Source organism: Triticum dicoccoides, chromosome 4A (assembly GCF_002162155.2).
Source record: "Triticum dicoccoides isolate Atlit2015 ecotype Zavitan chromosome 4A, WEW_v2.0, whole genome shotgun sequence".
In the NCBI taxonomy this organism is placed as follows: Eukaryota; Viridiplantae; Streptophyta; class Magnoliopsida; order Poales; family Poaceae; genus Triticum; species Triticum dicoccoides.
Genome location: NC_041386.1, coordinates 604,535,469 through 604,551,574, shown reverse-complemented (window position 1 = coordinate 604,551,574; position 16,106 = coordinate 604,535,469). Strand labels below are relative to the sequence as shown.

The 16,106-nt window shown below is 50.2% G+C and overlaps 1 protein-coding gene across 1 annotated transcript; it reads left to right on the top strand.

The window, feature by feature from the left end:
* The first annotated feature begins 8,207 nt into the window (after positions 1-8,207).
* On the top strand, positions 8,208-11,262 carry LOC119287242. The gene is made up of 2 exons (XM_037566765.1): positions 8,208-9,407; positions 9,867-11,262. Exons 1-2 carry the CDS (start codon positions 8,250-8,252, stop codon positions 11,019-11,021), a joined length of 2,313 nt encoding a protein of 770 aa, XP_037422662.1. The 5' UTR covers positions 8,208-8,249; the 3' UTR covers positions 11,022-11,262.
* Positions 11,263-16,106: the final 4,844 nt, after the last annotated feature.

Sequence of the window (16,106 nt, the reverse complement as noted above, 5' to 3'; positions counted from 1 at the left end):
ACACATCCATACACTCACCCTAGTACGAACACACGCATTCACACTGTACCCTTATGAGCACCTCGGAGATACAACATCTCGAGGTTGATAAAGTCACCACAACCGTCTCATACTCAATGGGAACGTCTTCTTCCACTAAACGAACATCTTCAAAAAATCTAAAATAAATTTAGAAAAATGCGAGCACCAGTGTCAAGTCTAAGACTTAAAACCTGATGGACTAGTTTCACCACAAAGAACCTAACCATATAAGTTATGCAGAGATACGAGAAAAAGAAGAGGTCGAACCAAATGTTCACTTTTTCCGTGAAAAGGGAGGATTGCAAACTTTCCTATGTTCCACGGTTGCTTTTTCCTCTGTTCCAAACACATAAAAGATATTTAATCCTATGAAACGGTCTCCTTCCATTTCTCTTAGGGCATCTCCAGCCGCGCCCCCAGGAAGGCCTCCCCAGGCGATTTTTTCGCGTTGGCGCCGAAAAAACGGCCCAGTCGCGCCCCCAGGAGCCTGATTTTCGCCGGCTTGGGCCGAAAATAGCGTCGGCGGACCCAGGCCGAACCCAGCGCGCTGGGGGCCCCGGGGGGCCGGGGCGAGCTGTTTTGGCGCGAAACAGACGCGGGCCAGCCGCGTCAGCAACTCGGCGCCTCGTCTTCCCCCAACGGCCTCGGTTCCCGCGGGGAATCAATGGCAAGGCTGCCGCCGGTCAGCCTTGACATTGATTCCTCACGGGCGGCGCGTTCACGGGACGGCGCGCCGACGCCTCCACTCCCTCGCTCGCGTACATACGGCGCGGCCCGGCTATAAAAGCCGGCGGCCTCCGCTCACCTGCGCCCACACCAGCCCCGCCCCTCGCCGCCGTCCAGCCCTTCCTCTCTCCTCGAGCGCCGCCACCCAGCCCCTCCCTCTACCTCTTCCGAGCCCGCTCAGCCCCTCCTTCGCCATGGCAGAGCACTTCCCCCGGAGATACGGCGGTGGCCAACGGTTTTGGCCGCCGTTCGCTGCGCAAACAGGAGTCGTGGCTCCTGTTCCAGGCGAACATCCCGGCGCCGCCGGACATGTGCGCCGGGCCGACGGGGTGGAGACTCAGCGCCGGGGGAGTGCCCATTCCCCCGTTGCCCGACGCCGCGGCGGACCCGAGGTACTTCGTCGAGGAGGTCGACATCGTGCGCGCGTCCCTCACCGATGCCGAGCTCTCCCTCCCCCAGTACGCCGCCGACAACCACGCGGCCTGGGCGGCGTATTTCGAGCGCCGCCAACAGCAGCGCTTGGCGTCCACCAACGGCGTGCCGGTGGTCGGCAGCCGGCAGAACAGCGAGGGACGCTACCTCTGGTGGGGCGTCCCCGGCCGCACACTCGAGGGCGTGCTCACGTACCTCGAGGGCGGCAACGACCCGCCGTTGGCGTAACCCCGGCGAGGGTGGCCGCCCCGGCGCAGCACCGACGCGCCGGGCCATGGGCTCCAAGAAGGTTCGGCGCATCCTCTTCTTCCTCCTCCTCGTCCCGTTCTTCTTCCCACTCTTCCGGCTCTCCGGCGCTGCTCGGCGTCAAGGCCGAGCCCGCGGCGGAGACGCCGCTCGGCCGGCGCACTCGCAACGCCGGCATCGTCATCAACGAGGGCGGCCGGCGCGCCCCCTCGTCGGCTCCTCCGCGCTTCGTCAAGCCGAAGACGGAGCCGGGGCTGGCGCCGGTGAAGACGGAGCCGGGCCTGGCGCCGGTGAAGGCCGAGTTCGCCGACGACGACGACGCCGACCTCGAATGGGCGCGCCAGGACTCCATTGCGATGGAGAAGGCGCGCCGCAAGAAGGAGAAGGAGCGCCAGCGCGCCGCCCTACGCCGCTTCGAGGAGCGCCGACGCGGCCGCGAGGAAGGCGGGGTCGTCGTCTTGTGCGACAGCGACGACGACGACTACGCGCCGCCGCCTGTTCGCCATGGTGACGCCGGGCAGGGGTCCAGCAGGGGCGCCCGCGTCAAGGAGGAGAAGGCTGACGACGACGATGGCGGCGACGGCGGTGATGACTTCCCCCTTTCTTTTTTTTTAGATTAGGTTAATGTAATGTTTGAACGAATTTCACCGAAATTTGCCATGTTTGGCCGAAATTTAACTAGTTTTATCATAACTTCGCCGAACTTTCTTTTTTTTGTTTTTTAATTCGCGCCTGGGGGCGGCCCTGGGGGCCGACTCGCCCCCAGGGCCATTTTTTGCGCCGGCTCACCCCCAGGCGGCACTTTTAGACGCCCCCTGGGGGGCCAACGGCTGGAGATGCCCTTACAGGCTTCCTTTGGCTCCAAAGCAGCCTAAAATTGGACCAAGTTTTTTGCGAATAGGGCCCATACTTATATTGAAATTAAGTTATGGTACAACTCACTCCATAGAGAAATGAAATTACAAATAGGTCCCTGGAAACAGATTCACCACACATACCAGCGCGAGATGAGGACATGCTGATGTCGCCGCCGCGCCCTCCCAGAGCAGGAAGGAAACCTTGGATGAGCGCACAGATTAATGACAGATGGGAAGTCTTCACCTTCGATCCAAACAGACCAGCACACTGGAATGATGGATCAACAACGCATCACCACATGCGCCGGCTTGATAGGTCTCGAGCACGTTCACACACTACCACCGGCGAAATCCAATAGATCTGAAGATCAGCAGCAAGCCGGAATAGCCAGGCACCCATATCCACTAACAAAGACAACAAGAACTTCATCTTCATGTGGTGAATCATTGTTTGCCCCTATCGCCACCACTGGAGTCAAAGAGATGGATGGCAGAAACTACACAACTAGGCTAGAAGAAACTACCCTACCGTACACAGGTCCACCTGGCCAGACCAGTTTCCTCTCCTCCCATGTCGATAGTGAGGCCGTCTGGAGAAGAGAACGGCGCGGATCTGCCCGGCACAAATGGATCGCTTTCTGTTCGCCTGGGCAACCACAAGCGAAACCAACACATCAACATTTGGGCTATGTCAAATTGGACCATGTTTCTTGAAGAGATCTCAAGCGCGTCCATCCAACCACTTCACTCTCTTCACCTTGTGATAGAGAGGCGGCAGTTCTTGCCTTGTTTGGACGCCAACGAGCGCGGTTATCTCCATCCCTCTCTGTCCGCTGCTCCGACGGCTGGAGGAGGGGGGTGGGCTCCCTTTTCTCTCCCTATTGGTCCAAAGGTATTAGTGTTTCATCTTTGTCTAGTAGTGCAAGTGGTGAGGTTGGTGCTGTGTCAAATAAGGTGCTATCTTCTGCATCCATCAAGTCCTCATCGTCTCGGTGGTTGTACCTGATCTTGAATGCATGCCCGTCTTGATCGTTCACACATAGACCATGTATTTGTTAACCGGCTGGCCAAGAGTTATTATGTCACAATATTCATTGGTATGCATGAACCTAGATTGTACGTGTATGTTTGGAAAACTAGATGACCCACACGTTCCAATGGATATTTGTAGAAACTTCTATCTTCATCGTATATTTCTGCAATGGATGTTTGACAAGCTTTATGCCACATGAAGTAAACGATTGCATGATAGCCATTCAATCCTTCGTCGTAGATGTTCGAAACTTTGATCTACAAAGCGTCAATATTCTTTGGACGCCGATAACTGCCACACATGTGGTGTATCGGGTAGTTGTGCCGCGCGCCCTGTGTGGCACGGAGACAACCCCGCCCGCACGACGGCGTTCGGGCGCACCCCTCCACAGCCCGCACGTTCGGTGCAGCGCGATCGCCCCACACGAGCACGTCCGGGCGAGCGAGCACGTGGCCCGCACGACCCCGTCTCGGCCGTCGCCCCTCCCCGCCTGCGAGCCACACGCCCCGTGTGGCAGTAACCACGCGTCCCGCCGCGATTGCCATGGTCCGGACCCTCTTCAGTTGCCATGTTGCCATGTTGCTGAACTGCAGTTGCCATGTTGCTGAACTACAATTGCCATGTCGGACAACTACAGTTGTCATGGTTGCTCAACTGCAGTTGCTATCTTAGGTCAAGTGTCGGATGCCATTTTTGGGCAACTGCAGCTGTTGCCATGTATGGTCTGGTCTACTACGGTAACCATGATTTGAAAAACTTTAGGGGTTGCCACCTACTAACACTGGACAGTTGCCATGTAGCACTAAAAAACATGGCAAAAAACATGTTCCGGGTAAAAGAGAGAGTTGCCATCTGCTTACAAGCACGCTAGGACAGTTGCCATGTACCCCTGCAAAAACACATGGCAACTGATAGCTTTTGGTGTGTGAGAGAGGAGACGGGCATGTGGGCGACGGTGGTATCTTTAGGAGTTGCCACCTACTAACACTAGACAGTTGCCATGTAGCGCTACAAACAGACGTGGCAATAAATAACATGTTCGGGTAAAAGAGAGTTGTCATCTGCTTACAATCACAAAATAGGATAGTTGCCATGTATCCTTCAAAAACATGGCAAATGATAGCTTGGGTGTGGGAGAGTGAGAGAATGGGCAGTCGTGAAAGACGGGGAACAGAGGTGGTGTGCGGCGTGCGGGCGCGACAGCAGTTCCATCGCACGCCCCAACTGGCAACCGTTGACCGCGGAGAGAAAACCGGCATGCGGGCGAACTCCCTCACACGCCACACGCACGAGTTGTCCTACGTGGCACACAAAAACAGCCTTTTCATGCCAAGATTCGTGCAAAAGGCGCTGGATGGTGATGAAGGCGTGTGGGCGAGTTGGCTAACGGCCACACGTGTGGGCGTTAGTGTTTTCGTATTCTTTAACCCAGATGCTAGAGTACAATACAATTTGTTATTTTAGGTGGACCAAACAACTGTGACACTCCTAAATACAAACTATCTAAATTCATCATACGTGCCCTCAGTTGCCGGTTGAAATGGACATATAAAAAATAATTTCATAGTAGCGCATCAGAAGGCAACGGTTATATTCTGATCCCTAGCACAAATGCACCCCGATGAACAATAAAATCAAAAAAAATAGTAAACAAATTCAAAAAGTTCTGAATTTTTTTCGTGTTAAACTTTGACAATTTTTTTATATGTTTGCGAATTTTCAGAACGAAATGACATTTGTGGAAATCATGGCAGAAAAAGTAAAATTAGCACTCAAAATATTTTCAAAACTAGCATTTTTGGGAACATGGATTTTGTTTTGTTTTACCACGACTTCCAGGAATGTCACTTCGTGCTGAAATTGTACAAGCATAGAAAACATTTGTCGAAGTTTAACAAAAAACAAATTTAGAATTTAATATTTTTTCACTAATTTTTTTTCAATTTTACTGCTCATCATGGAGCATTTGAGCTCATGAGCAAATACTCTACGTTCATAAGAAGGGAACTATTGATGGACTGAAGGAGGCATGCATGTAATTAATCCGGTGATGCGGCATAGCTACATGTGCTCTAAAAGAAACTTTCTCTCTCTCGTTTGGTTTGCACTGGTGAGAAATGCATGGAATTTGGATTTGCATATCGCTAGCTTTCTCCATCCAGCAAGTCATCATCGTGTCGGTCGTTGTTTGCGGTCATGAATGCATGCCTGTCTTGACCGTTCACACACAACCGCCCTAATATATATCAACCTTTAGGTCAAGAGTAGTTATATCATCACAACACAAACGATATGCATGACCCCAGATTGTACGTACGTGCTCGGACAGTTAGATTAGATCGTGGTTGGCATGACTTAGAGCATCTACGGCTGTACTCTCCAAATTGATCAAACGGACACACGACCATTGATCAGAGAAGAGGGAGAAGAAAAAAATATTGACTCAACTGAACCCCTCAAAGCCTTCTAAAACACCCAGGCTGTTCGGCACTTCTCATATATGGGGGCAATACGAGAAATGTCCGGACGTGTCCCGTCAATGGACCTGCGTCCGTCACATAGGATTTGGCCGACCACGGATCATCTTTTCTCTTTTTTTTTTAGTTTTTCTCTTTTTTCTATTTTTTCATCTCCATCAATCACATGCATATGACCAGATGTAATGGGGAAAAGTGGGGACTTAGCTGTGGAAAAAAATTTCAAGGCATGACCGGTCACTGTCCGTGGACGCCCACGGCGCGTCCACAGACGTTTGAGGGGCCTGATTAGGTGTATGCGGTAGTAGATGTTCTTACCTTCTATCTTCTTCAACACTTTGCAGCTAAACATTCGACTGAAAAACTTCCCCTCCGGTGCAACATAGAGACCCAGGTTGAAGCTAGGGGGTATTATAGGATGAGGATAAAAATTGAGGGGGAGAAATAGGAGGGAAATAGATCCATATATAGTGCTATGGCAAAACTCCATGAAATTACTCTTTCTCAGCTGTCACGGAACTGAAAGAGAAACCTAACCAAGGTCACTAACTTTTAGCTAACCTACAAATTATGTGTTACGTGCTTTCGTAAATAGCGACGTGGAGCATCATTAGTGGATCATTAGGGGGGACGGGGCCCACCCCCTGAAAATCAAGGGGGGCGAGAAGATTAGATAGGCAGTTTACGTAGGTTTTCGTAGCTGGTTATGTAGATGTATGATTATCGAGCTAGCAGAACTAGTCAGGTGTACTCTCTCTCTCTCTCTCTCTCTCTCTCTCTCTCTCTCTCTCTCTCTAAATGGCGCTTTTATTAACTCAGAATGTAGCATCAAGTGAATACGAATGATGATGAATAATACCCGACCTTTGCATAGTTATGATGCATACTGCCAAACACAGTCTAAAAAAAAGATAAAAGCTGGCATATCAGCACCAGTGGAGTAAAAAAAGGACAATCACTATGCCTATGTCAAAAGAGGGGATGGAGGATCTCTGCCGGAGTACCGGCGGCGGCATACTTCTTCATGGCGAGGCACGCGCGGTTCCAACCAGCTGCGAGATCGGGACAACTCGACTTCCGGTGAAAATTGTGCCTGATTGAGGTCTTGGTGGATGATGGCGGAATCTCTAATGTCGTTTTCTTCTCGAGCAATCATTGTTGCAAGTCACGTCAACTCGATCAGGATGTTCTGGGGGAAACCCAAGATCTACGTCTACCGGATCAGATGATGACGACGCCTTCAGTCTCCCTCTTGGGGTATAGCTTTGGAGCAAGTGCTGGCTGGAGGGGACAAGAGGAGGAGCGGTGTTACATCTACCGCAAGGTCGAGGGTGGAACTCGGCGGCATGGCGCAACTGAGATTCGCCGACGGGCGCGTGTGGATGGATACGCGCATGATGGTTTTGTCGTGTGGCGTCGCGGTGACATCGATGATAGTATGGCCCGACGAGGTGGATACGTTGGTCACTCCTGAAGGTGGGACAACGAAAGATGGTGGTTGTTGATCCTAGAGTTGCGTGCAGAGGGTCTAGCTAGAACCGTTGATTCTCTTGGTCTGCCATCGGGTGGCTTGTTGAGGCCACTAGAATATATGTAGTGTGTTGATATGCGGTCAGGGCACGTCATCAAGGTTGTTGGTGTAGCGACAATAGCTGCCAGGAAGATGGCTTTGGATTGATCCATGCATCTGTATTTTTGGGTTCCGTGCAATAATATAATAAAATGAATGTATGCGTCGCTTTGATGCAGAGGGCAGGGGTATTCCTCCTTTTCGAACAAATAGGGTCCCAATTGCGTGCAACCTGTCCACGCATGCCCTTAGACGTTGAGCTCGTCAGTTAGAGAAGAACGGGGTGGCGGCTGCTACGTCGAAGGGGATTGGCCAATATGAGCCAAAGGTGTCTCTGGGCGGACGGTCGGTACCGGTGAAGACAGAGACCATAGGGGCAGCGAACCCGCCACCGTAGTCATGTACCTAAAATGCTACTACCTCCATTCTGGTTTACTAGTCCTCATCGTATAGTGGGACATATTTTAACAATGATTTTAACTAACAACATAAATGTTATTTGTTGAAAAAAATAATATCAACAAAAACTACATTCAAATACGAATCCAACAACATAATTTTCGACGACATGTATTAACATCTTGCTGGTTAAATATATGGTCAAAATTGAACCCAAAATAAGATGGGAATAGTAAACGAGACGGAGATACTAACATGGATGGATCACCCATCTTAAGTTTTGAAATGATGACGTACAGTCGGTGACGTCGAGGATGCTGCACTGAAAGCAAGCTGGAGTAGCTAGTCTTGAAACGATCACTGGATCCAACTATAAATAAATCAGCCATCCGAGAGGAGGGACTATATCATCCAACCACACACAATCACAAGTAGCGACACTTTCTTCTTTGTTTCTTTCACTACATACTACTCCATATAATATACCAATGGGGGAGAGCCGCGGCAGCATCTTCTTCTTCGGGACCTACAGGCCACCTGTGCCCCTGGACATCTTCTCCTGCCCGGCTGATCCGCCGCCGTCATCTGCCGAGGACGAGCTTCTCCTCACCGACGACGCGTCATACAACCAGAACGGCCGGCCCGTCCCGCCGGCGGCGCTCAAGGAGATCCTGGGTTTCCTGGGCAAGAAGAACCCCGAGCTGGCCTCCGACTGCGGCGCCACCCTGGAGGACGTGGACACGGGCCACGTCACCGGCATGGTTTTCGTCTCCGAGAGGGACCGCGGCCTTGAGACGCTGCACCTAGCTCTGCGCCGCTCTACCGGGGGCAAGGTGAAGGTGCTGAGCCTGCTGGGCGACATCTATGGCTTGGACGATTTAGGCGTGCGCATGGAGGACAGCGGCTGCATCGCCGGCGGCTACATGGTGGATGGCGTCACCGTGGGCCACTCACTCGTCTACGTGTCCACCAAGGAGGAGGTAAAAGCCCGGCGCACCCCGTGGACCGTGGTCTACAGGACCGACCTTGCCGACGGCAAGACCGAGCGCCTCACTCCACAGGGCCAGTACGATCTGAGCCCGGCCGTGTCGCCGTCCGGGAAGATGGTGGCGGTGGCCAACTTCCAGAAGAGCGAGTGGAACGGCGAGATCGAGAACCTCAAGACTGACATCGTGATCATGGAGGTGCACTGGCGAGGGCTGGGGGGCGATGGCCGCAGGCGTGTGATCAAGGACGCCGGCTGGCCGACCTGGGGCAGCGACAACGTCATCTTCTTCCACCGAGGGTTCGACAAGACGCCGCCCACCAACACCGCAGACTGGGCCGTGTTCCGATACGACCTCGCGGCTCACAAGGAAGAGCGGGTCACCCCGGTGGGCATCGACGCCATGACTCCGGCGGCCATCAGCGAGACCAGAGTGGCCGTGGCGACCGTCCGACAGAAATCCAAGCAAGTCGAAATGGAGGTGGAGCGCGTGATGGATCAGTACCGGCACGTGGAGATCTTCGACACGACCACCCCTTGGTGCTCTGTGCAGATCACCCAGAGGATGAGGCCGTTGGGAGACCACTACAACCCCTTCGTGCTCGATGGCGGCAGACGCATCGGCTACCACCGCTGCAGAACCGACAAGCTCACTCCGCACGTACGTCCTAGTATATACTCCCTCCGTTCCTAAATAATTGTCTTTCTAGCCATCTCAAATGAACTACAACATACGGATGTATGTAGACATGTTTTAGAGTGTAGATTCACTCATTTTGCTCCGTATGTAGTCACTTATTGAAATCTCTAGAAAGACAATTATTTAGAAACGGAGGGAGTACTTATTTAGTACAATACGTATTTACTTCACTCCTAATTGCTTGCTTGATTATATATATTGTGTCAATCCATCTCTATGGCGTCTATCTAGCTAATCAATTAACCTAACTTTTTATTAGTTTTTTTTAATTGTCTGGATTGCTTACCACACGGTGTCACGTGGTAACTCTCTATTAGTATTAATTATCTGTGCATGCATGCATTACTGAAGCTAGCTAGCTAGTAGTTCAAAAAAGTAAGCAAAATTAGCTAACCGAACACGATCTGTATATATATATAGGGTGAGCAGAAAAGCATCGAGAAGAGGTTCGACAAGGTGCAGTCGGAGGAACCGGAGGTCGGGCTGTATAGGGTGACGGGCGTGTTCCCGTCCATCTCCAAGAACGGCAAGAAGCTGGCCTTCGTGGACAACGAGTTCCAGGCCGTGTGGCTGGTGGAGGCCGACAGCGAAGCCGCCCCGCGCGTTGTCTACAAGGCCAAGTCCAACAAGAGCGTCTTCTCCACGTCGTGGAACCAGAAGGACGAGCTGGACACGCTCTACGTCTGCGAAGGCCCAGCTTTCAGCATCGAGAAGCCGGTGCAGATCATCAGGATCCCCAACGTGTCCACCAAGCTGGACCCCGAGGACGAGGAGCAGGAGTCGTTCCCCCTCACCGACCACAAGTACAACTGCGCCTTCCCGTCCACCAACCCGGAGGGGACCAAGCTCGTGTTCCGCTCCAGCAGGGACAGGGTCCATGGAGGGAAGAGGGAGGACAAGAACCTCTTCATCATAGACGCCGAGAAGGGGGAGCACGCCGGCGTGGACCAGCTCACCGATGGGCCATGGACAGACACCCACTGCAGCTGGTCACCCAGGGAAGGCTGCGACTGGATCGTCTTCTCCTCGAGCCGCGGTAAGCCGGGCGGCGCGCCCGTTTCGGACCACGGCTTGGACTCGGGCTACTTCTCTGTCTACCTGGTGAACGCCAAGGACATGGGCGTGGTGCCGGTGCCGGTGCCGGTGCGGGTGATCCACAGCGCGCCCACCATCGCAGGACACGTGAACCACCCCGTGTTCAGCCCGGACATGATGAGCATCGTCTTCACCGCCGACCTCGCCGCCGTCTCCGTCGACCCCATCTCCATGCCGCACTTCATGCACTCGGTCAGGCCCTACGGCGACATCTTCTCCGTGGAGCTCCTCGACAGGGAGAACATGGCCAAGAACAAGGACATCCACAAGTACCACCGGGTCACGCACAGCCGCTACGAGTACTCCACGCCTACGTGGTCGCCCCACACCGACGGCCAGCAAGACCCCAACGCCAGGTGGAAGATGCTGGAGAGAGTCCCGTACATCCCGCCACGGTGCCCGTACGCGCGCGGCCAACTTGGCGAGAAGGAGGGCTGGCACATGACCGGCCACCTCATCATAGACAAGAGGTCCTGCTGATTATGAATCATCAGCGCCCGGTCCATCACTCTCCCTCTCCGGCCGTTTCGTTTCCATCTGCCTAGCTACAAATCACGCGCGCTTCTTCTTCTGGCCATACTTCACTTGTACTACTCCACGTCCAACTCTCTTCTCTTGTCGTAGCTTCATGCATGCACGCATGCATCCAGCTAGCAGTTTTCTTTCCCATGCATGAGGTACGCACCCATGCAATTAATAAAATGAGTCTGTCTAAGCCTCATCTCATCTAGATGTGACATTCTTATTTCACATCAAGTTTGCTTTATTATTATTGTCATCGCGCCTGTTAAAAATCAGTACACTGAGATTTAACCATGTCTCTGTCGACCATGCAGCATTTAATGTCATCGTTTGCAACATTTTTTCGTACCGATTGCAACATCCGTCTTGCTGGTTGTAGCATGTCCTGTCTCATCGGTTTGTAGCACGTCATCTCATCAGTTGTAACATCTTTCGTTGATGGTTGCAGCATTCCAGTTAGAATGGTTGTAGCATTTATTATTGTTTCATGCAATACCAACGCAACATTTTTCGGCGCCGTTTGCAGCATCCAGCCGTGCCGCTTGTAGCAAAAAAACCACGCTGACATCACTCGACTGAGACCACGTTAAATCTTAGTCAAGCGAGTTGTAGACACACCCTATTGTCACGTATGTTTGTTTTCCGTGTGCTTTCTCCGTACAGCCTGCCCTGCCAATAGTTCTTTTTTCATCTAGCATGCTAGCTCCCGCACGCACGCATCTACTCCCTCCGTCCCTGCGCTGTCGCTGCAGTGTCTAGACCCAGCTAGATTGGCGATCGAGTGGGCTGGGTTGTTGATTTCCATTTGTTGCTGGGCTGGAAAAAGACAGTTCTAAGGCGACGAAGAGGCTGCGAATAGTATTTGTCGCTCTTGTCCAGCGAACACCTGCACGGTCTGCATGGTCTACAGGTAGCACCCACGGCGCCACCAGTGAACCATCTTCTTTTTGCTGATGACAGCCAGATGTTTTTCAAGGCAAATGGTGTGGGAGCTAATGAGGTGTACCATGTGCTGGATACTTATTGTCAGGCGACGAGACAGCGCATCAACTACTCAAAATCTTCAATTTATTTCAGCAAGGGGGTGCCGGACACAGGGAGACATGATATAAAGGACATTTTAAATGTCCCGAATGAAACGCTAAACGAAAAGTATTTGGGTATGCCATCAGACATTTGTAGCTCGAAGAATGGTGCTTTCAAGTACTTAAAAGACCGGCTATGGAGCAAGGTCCAAGGATGGATAGAGAGTACCCTATCATCAGCAGGCAAGGAGGTGTTAGTGAAATCAGTCGCTCAAGCTGTGCTAGTTTTCTCTATGTCGTGTTTTAAGCTGCCAAGAGGGTTGTGTGAACACTTGAATATGCTTATCAGAAAGTTCTGGTGGGGAAGCAATGAGGGAATGGGGGGAAGCCACACTGGGTTTCTTGGAAATTGATGACACAGCCGAAGGGAATGGGGGGACTCGGTTTCAAAGACTTTGAGTTGTTCAACTTGGCCATGCTAGCCAGGCAGGCCTGGCGCATACTGCAGAATTCGGAGACACTAAGCGCCCGCTTATTGAAAAGTATCTACTCTCCAACCATTGATTTCCTTTCGGGAGAATTGGGGAATCACCCTAGCCAAGTCTGGAGAGCAATCATTGAAGCACGTGACACTCTTAAGCAAGGATTGATTAAACGAATTGACAACGGGGCATCTACAAACATATGGGAACACAACTGGCTACCACGTGATGCAATGCTTTGACCATACGGATGTTTAACAACCTACCGCCCCATCATGGTCTCGGAACTCATAGAACCCACTACAGCAGCATGGAATAAGGAACTTGTCACAGCGACGTTTATGCCAATGGATGCTCAAGTAATACTAGGTATCCCGCTATGCACTTGTAATATGCCAGATTTTTGGGCCTGACACTATGACAAAAAAGGGAACTTCTCTGTTAAATTTGCTTACAACATGCTGGTAGGAACAAGACAGAGGAGGGAGGCTTGGTTAGAAGGAACGACAGGTCCGTCAAGTTTTAGAGCAGCGGAGGGATCATGGAAATCTCTTTGGAAAACTAACGTCCCGGGTAAGATCCGCATGTTCCTATGGAGACTCTCAAAACAGTCTCTGCAAACAAATGATGTCCGTGCACATCGGCATATGACAGATTAGAGACAGTGTGGCTTGTGTGGAGTTCAAGATTCGTGGCGCCACTCGCTGTTGGAATGCTCATCCTCACGGAGCATATGGGCTTTGACAGACGAAGCGGTAACACATAAAATCACAGCAACAACAGAGCCCAATGCCAAGAATTGGTTATTCACCTTGATGGAATTGCTTCCCCATGACAAGTTCATACTCATGATGGTCACCTTATGGTCAATATGGCATGCTCGCCGAAAGGCCATCAATGAAGGAATCTTCCAGAGCCCCCAAGCGACACACATTTTCGTCCAGCGATTTATTGATGAACTATGTGTCCTGAGCAATAAGCAACAAGGGCCCAGGATAGCCACCGTGACCCCAGCAGTGCAACAACAAAGACCAAAACGGCCACCACCAGGATTTTGCAAAATCCATGTCGATGCAGCGGTCCGATCACGTGGGGGATCGGCAGCGGCGGTCTGCAGGGATGAGAGTGGTAGCTACGTTGGTGGCTCGGCCTTGGTCATCGAAGGAACCCTCGATTAAAGCCACTCTGGAAGCGATCGCGTGGCGCGAGGCACTGGCGCTAGCAGAGGACCTCAATATAAGATATTTGGTTATCACATCAGATTGCCGGCAGGTGATTCAGGACATCAACACGGGTACACGAGGAGGATATGCATCAATTATAAGCGAGATCAATCATAGAGCTACTACCTTTCATTGTATGTTTACTTTCGAGAGTCGTTCTGTCAACTATGAAGCACATAACTTAGCTAAATTTGCTTTGTCGAGAGTTCTGGGACGCCACGTGTGGTTTGGCCAGTCCTATGACCAAAGGCGTATCCCACTCCGTGTGGACTTTGATGAATAAAGTTGTGTTTTACCCCTAAAAAAAAGCTAACGCCTGCACCGTCAATGTTACTACTAACACAAATCTTATTTTTCCCTTATGTTTTTCTGGTAGTGTTCACATCAGATTTTCGCATAGGTAAGAACTTAATTACAATGGCCTTAAATGATCTACATAAAAAGTTTCGTATTGTCGATGTGAACATCTTTGAAATTTGGGCCATCGCCATCCGATCTTATCTCAAGGGCCGAAGTTGTGCTCGATGTACTAGATTTTTTATGCAGAGTACTGTCTGGCTGATTAGACCTCCAAGACATTCTCATATGAGAAAAGTTTATATACGGATTGTCTTCCTCTCGTCCAAACGATCGATTATAATATAAAAATCATCTCATTCGGAGGTCGTATGCAAAAGTTGGAGCCAACGCACTGCGGACCTATCATGAGTAAAAACTGGCCTGGGGCATCAGACACGATGTCTGATGGGTCGCGCGAGCGGTTCGGCCCTCAAGATGGCCTCGAATCGAAAAACGGCCAATATGAAAGTTGTTCGTGTCGTCAAAACGGTTAAATTTCGTTTTGGGGCGCATCTTCACCTGAGGTCGTATTTGGAATGTGAAATACAAAAACCGAACTGCTGTCTCAGACACACCGAATCCGAGTTCGGCTAATTTTGGAAGGATTTGAAAGAGATTTGGAGTCCTTTTCTTGTACGGGAAGTCCATCCGCCTCATAAATAGATGAGAGGTGATGGTCGATTGAACAACACACAGTCGCAAAACACCTCTATTTTTTAACCTAGTTTTATATGCCTCCCTTATTCTTTCTCTCTCATTCTTCGTTCGCTCTTCGTATGGAAGGGCAGCGATCCTCGAGGCTCTAGGTGCCGCCATCGGTGCCAGTGCCATCGGTGTCGATGTCGGCGTCAGTACCATCATTGAGGCCGCCCTGCAAACCATGAATGTGCTTACTAGATAAAAAGTCGAGCCACTTATGTTCACCCTCATAATCCATCTCGTCTGCAGCGTGGCCCCGGTTTCTTCATTATTCGACATGTTTCCTATGATTAAGTCTCCTAGTTTAATTCTTAAACTATAATAAAATGAGTAATGACATAAAAAATCTATGGTTTGCCGGAATGTCATTTCATTTCCGTCGCTGCAAATCCCAGCACTCGATATGCCTACTTTCTAGCACTAATCGTGCCAAAATTCACGAGAAATTTCGGCATGACCTTTGCTAAAAAGTGGACATATCGAGCGCCTAAAATTCACTGGAACAAAAATGAATCAACATTCCGGTGAAACATAGGCCACTCAGATCCTTTACCTTGCACATAACCATCATTTTTCAAATATCACATGTCCAAATCACATATCAACTTCCAATTTGCATATAACAGGAAGAAAAATATAGAACTTGAAGAAAAATGCAAGCTAGCTAGTGAAGTGCAAGAAGTCATTTTTCTTCACAATATTTGAAGCTAAATTCAGCACTTGTCAAATTTGATAACAAACTGACCACATACACATAAAACCACTTCCATTGAATTTATAAATAGAATAACATCAACCTGCATATGGACCTGAATTTATAAAATAAAAAAGAGAGAAAATTTCTGTAATAATTTGAAACCTAGCTAAATTTCTGTCATAATTTGAATCCTACCTAAATTTCTGTCGTAATCTGAACCTACCTAAATTTCTTCCTAATTTGAAATCTACCTAATTTTTTGTCCTAACTTGAAACCTAGATAAATTTCTGTCCTAATTTGACAACCTAGCTAAATTTCTGTCCTAATTTGAAACCTAGGGTTCATACTACCTAGGGTTAATCCTAACTAGGGTTCATACTAATTAACTAGGGTTCATACTACCTAATCTTTCCTAGGGTTCATACTAACTAGCACTAAAAAATAGCCACTAATCTAGCACTAACCTAGCACTAATCTAGGGTTCATATGGCACTAATATTGCATAAGTTAACCTAGCTAGGGTTCATATGGCAGAGAGAGAGAGAGAGAGAGCAGAGAAGAGGGGAGAGGATAGGTC